The sequence below is a fragment of the Crocuta crocuta genome, unplaced genomic scaffold (genome assembly GCF_008692635.1).
Source record: "Crocuta crocuta isolate KB4526 unplaced genomic scaffold, BGI_CrCroc_1.0 scaffold675, whole genome shotgun sequence".
NCBI classification, from domain to species: Eukaryota; Metazoa; Chordata; class Mammalia; order Carnivora; family Hyaenidae; genus Crocuta; species Crocuta crocuta.
The window spans coordinates 529776-542611 of NW_027528796.1; the positions used below are offsets into that span (position 1 = coordinate 529776).

Consider the following 12836-nt stretch of genomic DNA (forward strand, 5'->3'; position numbering starts at 1 on the left):
AGCCTCTGTGTCGTCTGCATCCCCACTCCCCAGTGATAATCTCCCAATTTTATGGGTTTTTAAATAATGTCAATATTCTGATAACTCTATATCTAAAAACCGAGTTCTCTGAAGTCCACATTTGAATATGCAACTGCTTCCTTGAAATCTTCGTTAGTCATTTATAGGATGCCTGATAGCCGTCTCAAAGCTAACATCCCAAATCTAATTCTGGATTTTCCCCCATCTGTGATGGGCTTCTCAGTTGATGGGGCTTTGTTCTTCCAGCTGCTGAAGCCAAATGCTTTGTGATTATTCCACATCCAGTTCATCCACAAATCCTATTGTCTCTATCAAAATTATATTCAGAATTGGACCATTTTTTTGCAGTGGGTTGTGGTCTAGTCTTGGCAGACCCAGTGTGAGCCTTTTGTGTGAAGTAGAGGTCATATTATTCCTTTGCTCACAACCTTCCTGTGACTTCCTCTCCAATCAAAGGCAAAATCCTTATGAGGATGGGCGCATGGGCAGGGCCTGTGTGATCTGCCTCCCATTTCCTTTCTGACCTCTGCTTCGACATGTGAGGTAGCACACAGCCAAGCCCTTGTGCTTGCTGTTCCTTTTCCCTGGAACTTTCCAGCCCCCTTCCAGATAGCCCTGTGGCTCCCATTGTACTCCTGTCCAGTCTCTGCTCAAATATCCGCTTCTCAGGGAGGTCCTCCTTGCCTGTCCCCCAAACCCTTCCTGTTTTTATGTCTCTGCTTTGTTTTTTCACTTTCAGACCACAGTTCCCTTACCTTGTGTTCCTTGTCTGTCTCCCCTCACTAAAACTATTAAGCTGCTTACAGCCGGGCCTTGTCTCTTTTCTTTCACTGCTGTATCCCTGGTACCCAGAATGGTGCCTAGGGTTTGGTTGGGGGCTTGTTGGAAGAGTGAATGAATGTGTCACAATTTCCAAAGTGGATTTTCATAAGTCTGTATCATTTAAGCAGTTGGATCTGATTATTTTTCTTGAAAAGATAAGTAAAAAAAAAAAAAAGAGAGAAGTGTATGGAGGTGTATGGAGTGAACAGCTCACAAGTGTGTTAGGTGGCAGAGGGATATTATTTTGAGTTAATTTTAAACTATAAGCAGCAGTCCACACATCTGGATAATCCATCAAGAGATAAGAATTAATTATAAATACCAAAATAAGCCATAGAAAATAAAACAAATGGGAGAATTACGAGTAATGTTAAGTAACACGCAAAAGCAGTTGTTTGGATAAATGAGACCTTTTCCGTTAAATATAAATTGGATTTATAAATTAAAGGGAAGGTTAAGAAGATTGTTAAGAGTATGGTTCTGCTTCTCATAACAGTTCTACCCTTAGTAAAAAGCAAACCTTTAAAAAATTAAAAGTAGGAGTGCCTGGCTGGCTCAGTTGGTGGAACAAGTGACTCTTGATTTTTGGGGTTGTAAGTTCGAGTCCCATGTTGGATGTAGAGATGATAAATCTTTAAAAAATGTTTTTAGTTAAAAATATTTATAGAAGAAAAGTGAATGATGTTTCCTTCCTCATTTTCAAATGCTTTAGGTTTGAAGATCAGCTTCAGCAGTGGTTGTCTGCAGACGCAGAAGTGTTTACAGATTCGACATCCCTTCCCCTCTACCTTCCTCAGACTCTGGTGTCTCTGCCTCAGACTATCGAACCTGTGATGAAGACAGTGACCACTACTAGCCCTCAGGTGGGAGGAGAGTACATTTGGCATTTGAATTAGAATTGAAGACTGAGAGACTGGCGGGGAAAAGTAACATCTCCATTCATCATATGGTATTGTGATGACCAATAAATTATTAGCTTAAATTAGATCTTTTCTTAATCTGTCAGTGTTCTAGAGGCCCAACTAATTCTGAGTTTCTATTTGTGAAATGAAGGGAAAGTGGAATTATAACATGCTTACAAACTGTTACTGACACACAGTGAGGGGACTATGGAGAATAACAAAAGTGATGATGGTGACTTCTGTTTGTGCACATAATGTCTTCCTCTGTGAGATTAACTTTCCCTGAGGAGAATTAATGAACGAGGAAGGTAAGATCACAGATGTCAGAGACTCACCCAGGAGTGTCCAGCTGCTCTGTGGCTGAGCTGCTTTTCAAAGCCAGACCTGATTGGCTCCGAAGCTCAAAGTCTTTTTACCTCACGATTATCTTTCAGTGGTTTTCATCATAGGTATATAATGCTGGACAGTTAAAGAGTATGCTCCTGGACTGGCTTTAGGAAGCCCTTCAAGGGGCGCCTGGGTAGCTCAGTCGGTTAAGCGTCCCACTTTGGCTCAGGTCATGATCTCACAGTTGGTGGGTTCGAGCCCTGTGTCAGGCTCTGTGCTGACAGCTAGCTCAGAGCCTGGAGCCTGTTTCAGATTTTGTATCTCCCTCTCTCTCTGACTTTCTCTCTCTTTCTGTCTCTCTCTTTCTCTCAGAAATAAAGAAAACATTTAAAAAATTAAAAAAAAAAAAAAAAAAAGGAAGCCCTTCAATAGGAAGTAAAGCAAATTAAGAAGGCATACTATTTCCATTCATCAGTTTGGCAGATACCTTAAAAACATTTGTACGTTTTGACTTAACAATTCTGCCCTAAAGATACTACCAGATATAACAAAAAATTAATGGGTTTTGTTGTTGTTGTTCACTGTAGTATTAATCATACTGCATAAAAAATGAAAATTAAATATCCAAAGATGGGAGTGTGGTTACACAATTACAGGCCATATGATGGAATAGCGTATAGCCCTTGACAATGATATTTTACAAAAATGACTGACACTGGAAGTGGATGAAATAATCTGAAGAGAAACATTCTGTGTGCAGGTGATAGCAGCTGTATATGTATGTGCTGAAAGAGGCTGGAAGGATGTGTAATAGATGCCAAGAAGTGGGTTTGTTGAGCCCAGCAGGCCGCAGATGAAGTTTCTAACATGAGGCAGATATAGTCCCTTCAAAGAGAATATATGTGGGTTTATGGCTATTCCCAAACTATTTTTAGGTTCTTTTTTATTTAAATAGAATGAAAGGACAAGGGAGCAACTGCAGTTTTCGGAGGCAACAGGCACATCTGTGACTGAACGGCTGAAGCACCTGGAAAGGCTGATGCAGAGTTCAAGGGAGGAGGAAGTTGCCTCTGAGCTCCATCTCTCTGCACTGCTGGACATGGTGGACATTTGAGCTACAGGACCTGAGAGAGGGAAAGTCTCCCAAAGATTTTTGCTTTTACTCAAAATAATGTTCTTCTCAGATGTTTGGATGCACTGTTGGAAATGTGATTATTAATCATGCAAATAAACCATTTGAGTGTCTAATGAGGCCATCCCAAGTTTTCAGAATGAAAGGCTCTTTTCTCCTGGGTAGTGTCTTTGATATTTTTACGTTTCATCTCCTCGATTGTCACCCACCACATAGGCTCTGAGGGAGTTTGCAGCTTACATTTCTGTGCATCATTCATTTGTCAGCAAAGTTGCAGTTGCTGATGTGTCAGACATCAGTAATGCAGGGACGAACAAGACACAGGAACCTGGCTCACCAGGCCCACCTAGCTCACATCTGAGAGAGCCAACAGTATATGTACATAGCAATCTGAAGGTGTGCACAGGGCATATCCCTGCCCTGGAAGCAGCGGGGACAAGAGGATTATATGGAGGAGAGAGAATTCCAGGAGGGGAGTACAGGGTGGAGCTGCGGAGAATGTGATGTAGCTGAGAGAGGATATGGCACCTGGAGGTGTCAGTGTGGTAGTGCTACCAAGGGAGGGGATAGACCAGACCACAGAGACCCTTGCTGCCTTATTCTGAGTGCTATGGGAATCAGTTGTGGGAGGATATTAGGAGAGAAGCGAGTTGGTCACTTGTTTTAAAGATGGCGTATGGAGAATTCTGGTCAGCAAGACAAGGCAGGAATCTTGAAAGGGGTGCAGCCATCCATGTAAAAATGGAAGGGTATGATCCTGAGTTTGCCAGCAGTTGGTGTGGAAGAAGGATAAATTTGAACCATCTACAGAAAGTGGTATTAATAGATTTGGTGATGCTGAGTATGACCACCAATCTGAAATTGGCACTCAGTGTCTCCCTATTATAATACCTTAGGCTTTCCAAGAAGACTATCTTCTTACTCTCCTCAAACCTACAGCATTCTTAGATGATGACCTTGCTGATTTCACTGAAAAAACAAAAGCACTAAGAAAAGAACTTATCCCACCAACACCAAATCTACCAGCCAATCCCCACTTCCCCAGAACAAACACTATTCACTTCTTTTAGGTATTTAATCAGTGATTAATTTCATGTTTATCAATAAAGACCTTAAATAATACCATTTCTTAAACTTAATTTTAGACATTATATGTTGATTTCCTACAGTGGAAGAAGACTTAGCTCTCCTGTCTTAGGTGCGACATACTTCATGCACACCTATGTTCACATTTCCTCTTCTACTAGTCTTCCAAAACAGCTTGATATGTGGTCTGAAGTCTGCATTTGGAGTTCAGTATGACTATATTAATACTGTTGGCCATTGAGCCCTGTATTGGTTTATGATTACACTTCTTTAGGTATGTGAAAATTAATAAAAGGACACCTCATTTAAAATGGAGTCAGGATGGGGCGCCTGGGTGGCTTAGTCGGTTAAGCGTCCGACTTTCGCTTAGGTCATGATCTCGCGGTTCGTGGGTTCGAGCCCCGCGTCAGGCTCTGTGCTGACTGCCAGCTCAGAGCCTGGAGCCTGTTTCAGAATCTGTGTCTCCCTCTCTCTCTGACCCTCCCCTGTTCACGCTGTCTCTCTCTCTCCTAGAAATAAATAAAAAATTAAAAAAACAAAAAAAATAAAAAAATAAAATGGAGTCAGGAGGCCGGTGGGGGTGGGGGAGGACCTCTAATACCCTACCAACTGCAGATCTATCAGGAAAAGGGGGCATCTTGCCAGGATACTACTTTACTATACCAGCTGGAGGAAGGAAGGTTTCCTTCTGCCCAGGCAACAGTCCAGCCAATGAGAGACTGCAAGCAATAGGAGCTCAAGCAGTAGGAGAAGGTCAGAGTTCGGCGAATGAGAAGCCACAACACTTCCAATACCCAGTTTATGCCAATCAACTTTCTGTTCACAACAGCTGTGCCCAACTCACCCTTTTCCTCTATAAGGGTATATTCTTCTGGTTTGTTCCTTGGACTTATTTATGGTTTGGCCTTAGCTTACTTGGCTTGCGTTGTAGTTCTGTGCAATTCCCAAATAAACCCATTTTTGCTGGCAAGATAACTGACGATTTTATTTTTAAGGTTAATAGGTCCAACTTTTCAGTTTTCCCTGGAGTTAGTTGCCTTTTTTTTTCATTTACTTGTTTTTCTATGTTACTATTACTACTTCACCCAAAACTTTCTGTGCTAAGTGTAAAGCTCCTTCCAACACTGTGCTAGGCTCTACTTTTCTTTTGGAGATGACCCAGTGGAAACACCCATTTTTCTGCCCAGCGTGGACATTTCCTGGATTCTGAATCCTATATTTTCCTCTTCCTTCATTTGCTTTCTTATTTTGATGGAGCCCATATTCTAGCAGCCTTCTGAGCTTTCCTATCTTGTCTTTATGTCTACTCTTAAATTTGATTCATCATTTGAATGAAAATAGGATTTTATTTATTTTGTTTATTTTGAGAGCAAGAGAGAGCAAGTGAGGGAGGGAGAGAGAAGCGGGCCCATCTGGAGCAGGGCTCATGCTCACCTGGAGTGGGGCTTGAACTCACATACCATAAGATCATGACCTGAGCAGAAGTTAGATGCTTAATAACTGAGCCACCCAGGCACCCTATTTTAATGTACTTTATTTTATTTTATTATATATTTTATCTTTGAGAGAGACCATGAGTGGGGGAGGTGCAGAGAGAGGGAAACAGGATCTGAAGCAGGCCCCACAGAGGCTCTTTGCTAACAGCAGATCCAGATGTGGTGCTCAAACCCATGAACTGTGGGATCATGACCTGAGCCAAAGTCAGATGCTCAACTGACTGACCCTCCCAGGTGCCCCTTATCTTTTAATTTTACTTCATCTATCTTTATTTTAGGGGCACGGAGAAAGAGAAAGACCACACATGCACAAGCAGGGGAGAGAGAGAATCCCAAGTAGGTTCTATGCTCAGCATGGGGCCTGATACAGGGCTCAATTCCACAATCCTGGGATCATGACCTGAGCTGAAATCAAGTTGGACACTTAACCGACAGAGCCACCCAGGCACCCCAGAAATAGAATTTCAGATTGATAATCATTCCCCTTGTTTTTGTTGTTGTTGCTGGAAGTTTTACAAATCATCTGTTCCTAGTGTTCTTAAATTTCTCAAAAACATGCTGGATGTTGCTCTCCCTCCTCTATTACCCACCCAATTTGTTGTGCTGTGCATTAGTGGTGCTTTTTTCCCCACCCCCAGTAGTTATTGCTATGTAACAGACTATTCCAAACATGTAGTAGCAAATTTGGGAAGGATTCAGCCGGGCAGCTTTCTCTAGGGATTGCTCACACAGTTGCAGTCAGGTATTCGCAGGGGGCGGTGGTAGTCACTTGAAGGCTGGACTAGGCTGGATGTCCGAGACAAGTTCACTCAAATGGTTGGCAGAGGATGCTGCCCTGTTGGCTGGGGGCTCAGCTGGGCCTTTCAATCTGAGTGGCTAATATGTGACCTCACCATGTGGCCATGACAAGGTTGCCTTGGGTAGTCAGACTTCTTACATGGAATCTCAGGGGTCCAAGTGCAAGTGCTCCAGTGAGCAAAATGCAACCCCAGCTTTGGAACTCGTGCAGGATAACTTTCACAGCAAGGTATTACAAGTATCTGGTTATAGATTCAAGAGATGGGACGCAGATCCCACTTCTCATTGGGATGAGTGTTAAGACCATATTGTACAAGAGCATGTGAGATGGGAGGTGTAGAAAACAATAGGCTATACTTTTTCAGTCTGGAAAATTATCCACCTATGTTGAAATATTTTGAAATTATTTAATATATTCCTTCCTCCATTATTTTCCTTTACAACTCCTGATATTCAGATGTTTGACCATCTGGATTGATCCTCTAATTTTCTTTTCTCCTTTATTTTATAATCTTATTTTTTATCGTACTATCCTAAAATTTCCCTGTTTTAAATTTCTATTCTAGGGACTTAAAATCTGATGCCATATTTCTTATTCCTGAGGTTTTTTTTCTTAATGTTTCTCATTTAGAGAATCCTGTTCATTCTTTACTCAGTATAACTTTTTGAATGTTTACTATCTGCTAAGCATGATTCCAGGTTCTGGGGATATGGCAACAAACATCAGCCCTCACAAGTCTTATATTTTAATGGAGAGATAGGCAGTAAACAAGATAAATATGCAAACTGTTTGGTCTGCTAATCAGTGGGAAGAACTGAGGAAAATAATGTAGAGAGGGAAAGAGCATCAAGGTGGTTCTGGTTTCATAGGTGCAACATCCTACCTCTGTGAGGACATGTTTTTGTCCAAGTCCTCTTCCACACCTGGCATCATCTCTATTTCTCATCCCTTTCTCGGTGTGTTTTGTTGTCTTTCTTCATAGAGGCTTTCCTCAAATGTCTGTCTCACACTGATGAAGGGGCTCTAAGGAGCTTGTTGGAAGCTCTGACTTCCAACCTGACAGCTGATAGGCTTCTCCACTTTTCCACTGGGTCCCAGCTGTCAATGTGTGCAGGTCTTTTGGGGGGGTCATTTGCCCTAGACAAATCCTCTTCTTACTGCCTGAAGTCTTATTATGGCTGAACGGATAAAGCAGGACTGGGCTCCTACAGGAGTGTAAGACTTTCACTCAACCTTCCCCCATCCCCCACTTTCAGAGGACCTCACCTGTGTCTATTTCCTGAGTTCATACCTTCTCTGAGTCAACTGTTACAGGCTCCCACTCTGGTAGAGGAAGGGATCTATCATCATACTGTTTATTCAAAAGGTCTTCCTTCTGCACCTTCCTTGGATTTGTTAATAAGAATGATCTCTTTCTTGATGGCTTCACTCCTACCTATGGGTTTCAGCTTTCTGGCTTGCTAGGGCAGTTATCACTCTTTACATCACAGCTTCTATAATTGTATTGATCTCTCTAGTTACTGGTGTTGTCTTTCCTGTTCTTTCAATGTGAGTTTTTATCTTTTATTACTTTATGTAAGTAGAGTTTGGATGAGAAATGGAAGTCAATGCCTGTGCTCAGTCTGACATGTTTAACTGGAAATTTCCCTCTTAAAAACAAAATTTTGCCACCAGGCTCTTCTCTTCACATTTCCTAACATTGCTCTTATCAGTCATCAATAAGTTGTCTTGCCATATTTAGAATCATCAATTCTCAGACCTTATTTTGCAATTCCTCTAAAACCTCTACACAGCAGTATCATTACTTGGCTTCCCTGACTCATTACTCTGGGTTTTCTCCTGTTTTACTGGCTATACTTTCTCTTCTGAACTGGAAACTATTGCTGCCCCAGGGCTCACCCTGAAAATCTTTGCAACACTCACTTTCTAGTTGATCTTGTCCAATCTCCTGTTCTCAAACATCACCTAAAAATAGGTAACTCCTAAATTCCTTTCTCTAGCCTTGTCCTCTCTCCTGAACAGCAGTCTACTCCAGTGTACCCACTTGCAGTCTGATGAGCATCTGTCTTAACATGTTCCCAATCTAAGTTGAAATTTCCCCCAAAACCTTCTCTACTTTTGTAAACAACACCATCATATGCCCAGTTGTTCATGCCAAAAAAGCTTTGGAGTCTTCTGTATCCAATTTATTAAATGAGCTGGAATCGGTATGGTGCAAGTAGAGAGAAGCATTATTTTTTCTTATGACTGTCTCTAGAAAGTCTTATCTACGAATTCTCAGATGGATTTTTACACTTTTTTCTTTCCAAGATATTTTTTAATTGTTATTTTGCTCATAAAAAGTCCAGTACAGTGGGGCGCCTGGGTGGCTTAGTCGTTAAGCGTCCGACTTTCACTTAGGTCATGATCTCACGGTTCGTGGGTTCGAGCCCCGCGNATTAAAAAAAAAATTAAAAAAAAAAAAAAGTCCAGTACAGTAAAATAACAGAACTCAAAGTGTGCTCCAAGTGAAACCACTTCTATCCCTTGGCTTTGCCAGACTCAGGGTTTGAGATGTCCATACTGTAGGCCAGAACCCTAATTCCCACTCTTTGTGTTTCCACATGGAGGGACATCCCTGAAAAAAAAACTTCCAACCTGTTTTCTACTCCCAGCCAAGTATGGATTGGTGAATATGGGAGAACAGACAGGGTAAAGTATGCCCAAGTTCCTCTGAGTACACTTTCTGGGGTGGGTCCACAGGCTGGTGGATATCTCCTCATCAGCACGTGGCTACATGGTGCTTGGTGGGGCAACTCTGTGGCCTGGAGGCTGCAGCTGTCCATCTGGTCAGGGGTTGATAGAGATGTTTGTCTGATTTAGGAGTGGATCAGTATTACACTCTTGATTGCAGATCTGAAGCATGTCTTCCAAACTAGCTTTGTATCTGTGGAAGGCTGGTATTTTAATATCATCTTACTGGTGTGTCATCTTTACTAGTGTCTCAATGAGGATTGGAAGAGGCAAGTGTCCTTTACTGACCATCTAAAATCCCAGTACTCATTCCATTAAAGGGAAGGTGTGTGTGTTTCTTCTTTTCCAAGGAGCCCTTCTCCCCACCGCCTTCCCTCTGGCTTGCAGTGGTTCCCTTATGCGGGGGGAGGGGGGCTTCAGGGCTTCTGTGGGGCAGAGGACCAAACGCTGGGTGGCCTGTGGGTTCTTGGGGAGTTGCCTTCGGGTCCTGTGGCTCTAGTCCCTCCGGGTCGGCAGCGTTTCCTCCATCAGATGCTCTCCACTCTCCCCGCAGCCCAGGTTTCTGCTGTGTCCCCCTGAGGGCCAGGCTCCCCCCCACCCCCACCTGTCCCTTTCAAGCTCGGTCACTCTGTGTCTCCACCTTTGTCTCTCTTCTCTTTACTGTCAAGCCCTTTCACCTTTAAGTTATCCTGGGCCTCCCTGCCTCCGGGCACCTCTGTGAGTGGTCGAGGCTGTCCCTGGGCGTGTCCTGACGCCCCCCTTGCCACCCCTTCACTTGGCCCTCCCGGCCCCTGGGTTGGGGGGGCGGGGCTCACCTCACCAGGCCCATCCCCATTGGCACAGCTGGGGGCTCAGCCTCCCGGGGAGCCTTTCTCCTGTCAGCCTCCTCCCGGGTACCCACCACTTCCCTCCTCGGAGGAGCCTTCCCACCTCACTGCCTGGCGGCCTGACCTCGAGGCTTCCGTCTTCTCCTCAAGCACTCACCTCCAGCCAGCCGGCCTCTCCCTCAAGGACAGGAGCTCTTCCCTGCCTGTGACCTCCGTCTGAGCCTCTCTCCCAGGTCGCTCCCGCCAGCCCGCCCGCCTCGGGCGCGCCGGGACCCTACCCAAGCGTCTCGTCCACCCCAAGCGTCTCGTCCTCGCGGCGGCCACCCCCGGGAGCTCCCAACCTGAAGGCAGGCCCCGCCCCGCACAGGCCACGCCCTCACCGCGCTGGGGCGTGTGGCTCTCCACCACTGAGGCGGCCGGGCGCCCCCTGGGCCCACCCTCGTGGCGTTCTGATTGGCTGCACGGGCATCGGCCCACCGTGCTCCGCAGGTCGGCTGAGGCGCGAGTCTGTGTAGTGAGGGCGCGCGGACCGGTGCCCGGGCGCAGGCGGGGAGCAGCGCGGCGGCCGTCATGACCGAGGGCACGTGAGTCTCCGCTTCCCGGGACCCCTGCGCGGCCCTAGCAAGCCTGCGGGGCGAGGCCGGGACCCCCGAGAAGGGAGGGCGCGGTCCGGGGCGCGGCCGAGGGGCCTCGGGGACCGGGGCGTCCGGGAGAAATTCGGCGGCGGGGGCGAGGGCCCCAGCTGGCGCGGAAAGTTCTTATTTTGCGAGCTGAGGAGAACAACGGCGTGCCTGTGGGCTGCCGGAAGGGACGGCCGCGGCCTCCGGGCTCCGACCTGGGCAGAACGGGCAGGACGACCGCTCACCGGGGCGCGGCCCTTCTCAGGTGTCTCCGTCGCAGAGGCGGGCCCTACCGCACCGAGCCCGCCACCGACCTCAGCCGCTGGCGCCTCCGCAGTGAGAGGGGAAGGCAGACGTGGACGTATTTCCCGGAGGGGAAGGACCCTGGGCGCGAGCAGACCGGGCTGGAGGCCCACTCCCTGGGCCTGGACACCGTAAGTGCCCCGCCCCGCGCGCGGGCAGGAGGGCGGAAGCCGGGGCGCAGCGCCCGCCTAGGCGGGGAGCGCCGAGCCCGGCGGGGGGCCCGTGCGGACAGCGACGTTCCTTAGCGGTGGACCGGACTCCTCTGCTTCGGTCCCTGTAGCGCCAGGTGACGCGGAAGAAACCGCTCCCCTTTTGAGAAAGACGTTTCTGATCCAGGGAATCGCATGTGAACGATTCGGCTAGTGGAGGGAGTGTGCAGCGCAGGTAGCGCTTCTCCGTGGGGCCCCGCCTGCCGCCTGCGGTGCCGCGGGCCGCCCTTCCCGAGAGAGGCCGGGGGCCCAGGCCCGGGGCAGCAGTGCCCCCTCCAGCGCGCCTGGGCATCTGTCTTACTGATTTAAGACGTCCTGGAGGAGTTGTGAAGAAATTTGAAAATAGTGACGGGAAAGTAGAAGGTAGAACCTTCCCTCTTGAGGTGGCAGTGACATCGAAGAGTTGTAGACTTTTGATCCAAACAGTTGAAACTTAGAAAGTTATTTAGGCCTGGCTGTAGGTGCTGAGGGCTCCTCTGGCCTGGCGGCAGACTCCTCAGCTCTCCTCTTTTCTTCTCTGCAGACGAGTTACTTTAAAGACTTGCCCAAAGCCTACACAGCCCGCGAAGGGGCTCTGAATGGGATGACGTTTTATGTGGGGCTGCAGGCTGAGGATGGGCATTGGGCAGGTGATTATGGCGGCCCACTCTTCCTCCTGCCAGGTAGGTGGGTGCTGCCCCAGCTTGTGGGTGAGGCTGCCCTGGGGTCCTGGTCAGGCCTGGTTCAGGCCCTTGGTGAATGTTGTGGTGTGAATGAGTAAGCAGGTGAAAACCCAGGAGCTTACTTGGAAGAGGTCTCTGGAGGGCTGCCCTGTGCCTGTGTTGTCCTGGTGTTGGTGCTGGGGGATGGAGTGTCATCCCCAGTGTTCACTGCCTGCCCAATGTTCTCTTAAGGGAAGCAAGGGGACAGGGGAGGAGTGGCTCTTGAATCCCAGTACAGAGTGGCAGGGACACTCCAGGGGGAGGACCTAACCTATGTGAAAGTGCTAGCTATAGTGGGTAGGTGAAGGGTGGGATTTTTTGAATATTTAAGAGTTTATTTTTAAGTAATCTCTACACCCAATGTGGGGCTTGAACTCACAACCCAAGTTCAGATCAGAAGTTGTGTGCTCCACCAACTGAGCCAGTCAGGCGCCCTGATGGGTGAGATCTTTAAGGCTTCTTTGGGCACGTTGAGGGAGGCCAGGCAGCTTGAGTGTGTGAACCTAACCTTGAAGGGGTGGCTGAGGGAGCCTGGGCAGGGAAGCTGCAGGTTCAGTTGGCTGAGTCCTAGGAGGATTGCACTTGGGCCTCCTGGGTACTGAACTGGTTTGTCCAGATAAGACCATTGTGTTCTGAGAGTGTTTCGCTAAAGAAATACTTGGCCATGTATTGTGAGAAATTCTCTTTGAATTTATGTAGGACTCTTTTCTCCTAGTGGAAGGAGCATTGGGAATCCATCATGTTCTTGTCTCTCCTGGGCTGTACAGCATTATATCTTCTTATCCAGGAACCCATGGGCCTGTTCTTAGGGGCAAGTCAAGGGGCTTTTTCTTCCCTTGACCACCCCCCCCCCCCCCC

General features: G+C 47.1%; 2 protein-coding genes across 4 annotated transcripts in view; both read left to right on the top strand.

Annotated features, from left to right (window-relative positions):
• MCM3AP (minichromosome maintenance complex component 3 associated protein) overlaps positions 1–3336 on the top strand; it is a 53752-nt gene extending 50416 nt beyond the window's left edge. Inside the window, exons 28-29 of the mRNA XM_077755381.1 lie at positions 1556–1706; positions 3028–3336. Coding sequence (XP_077611507.1) covers positions 1556–1706; positions 3028–3186 — 310 coding nt within the window. The 3' untranslated portion in view covers positions 3187–3336. The remainder of the gene's footprint in view (positions 1–1555; positions 1707–3027) is intronic.
• Positions 3337–10649: 7313 nt separating this feature from the next.
• The window catches only part of LSS (lanosterol synthase), a 44380-nt gene continuing 42193 nt past the window's right edge, over positions 10650–12836 (top strand). For all 3 annotated transcript variants that reach the window (XM_077755383.1, XM_077755382.1, XM_077755384.1), the window contains exons 1-3: positions 10650–10729; positions 11031–11199; positions 11801–11939. In XM_077755383.1, the coding sequence (XP_077611509.1) occupies positions 10716–10729; positions 11031–11199; positions 11801–11939 (322 nt within the window). In that variant the 5' untranslated portion in view covers positions 10650–10715. The remainder of the gene's footprint in view (positions 10730–11030; positions 11200–11800; positions 11940–12836) is intronic.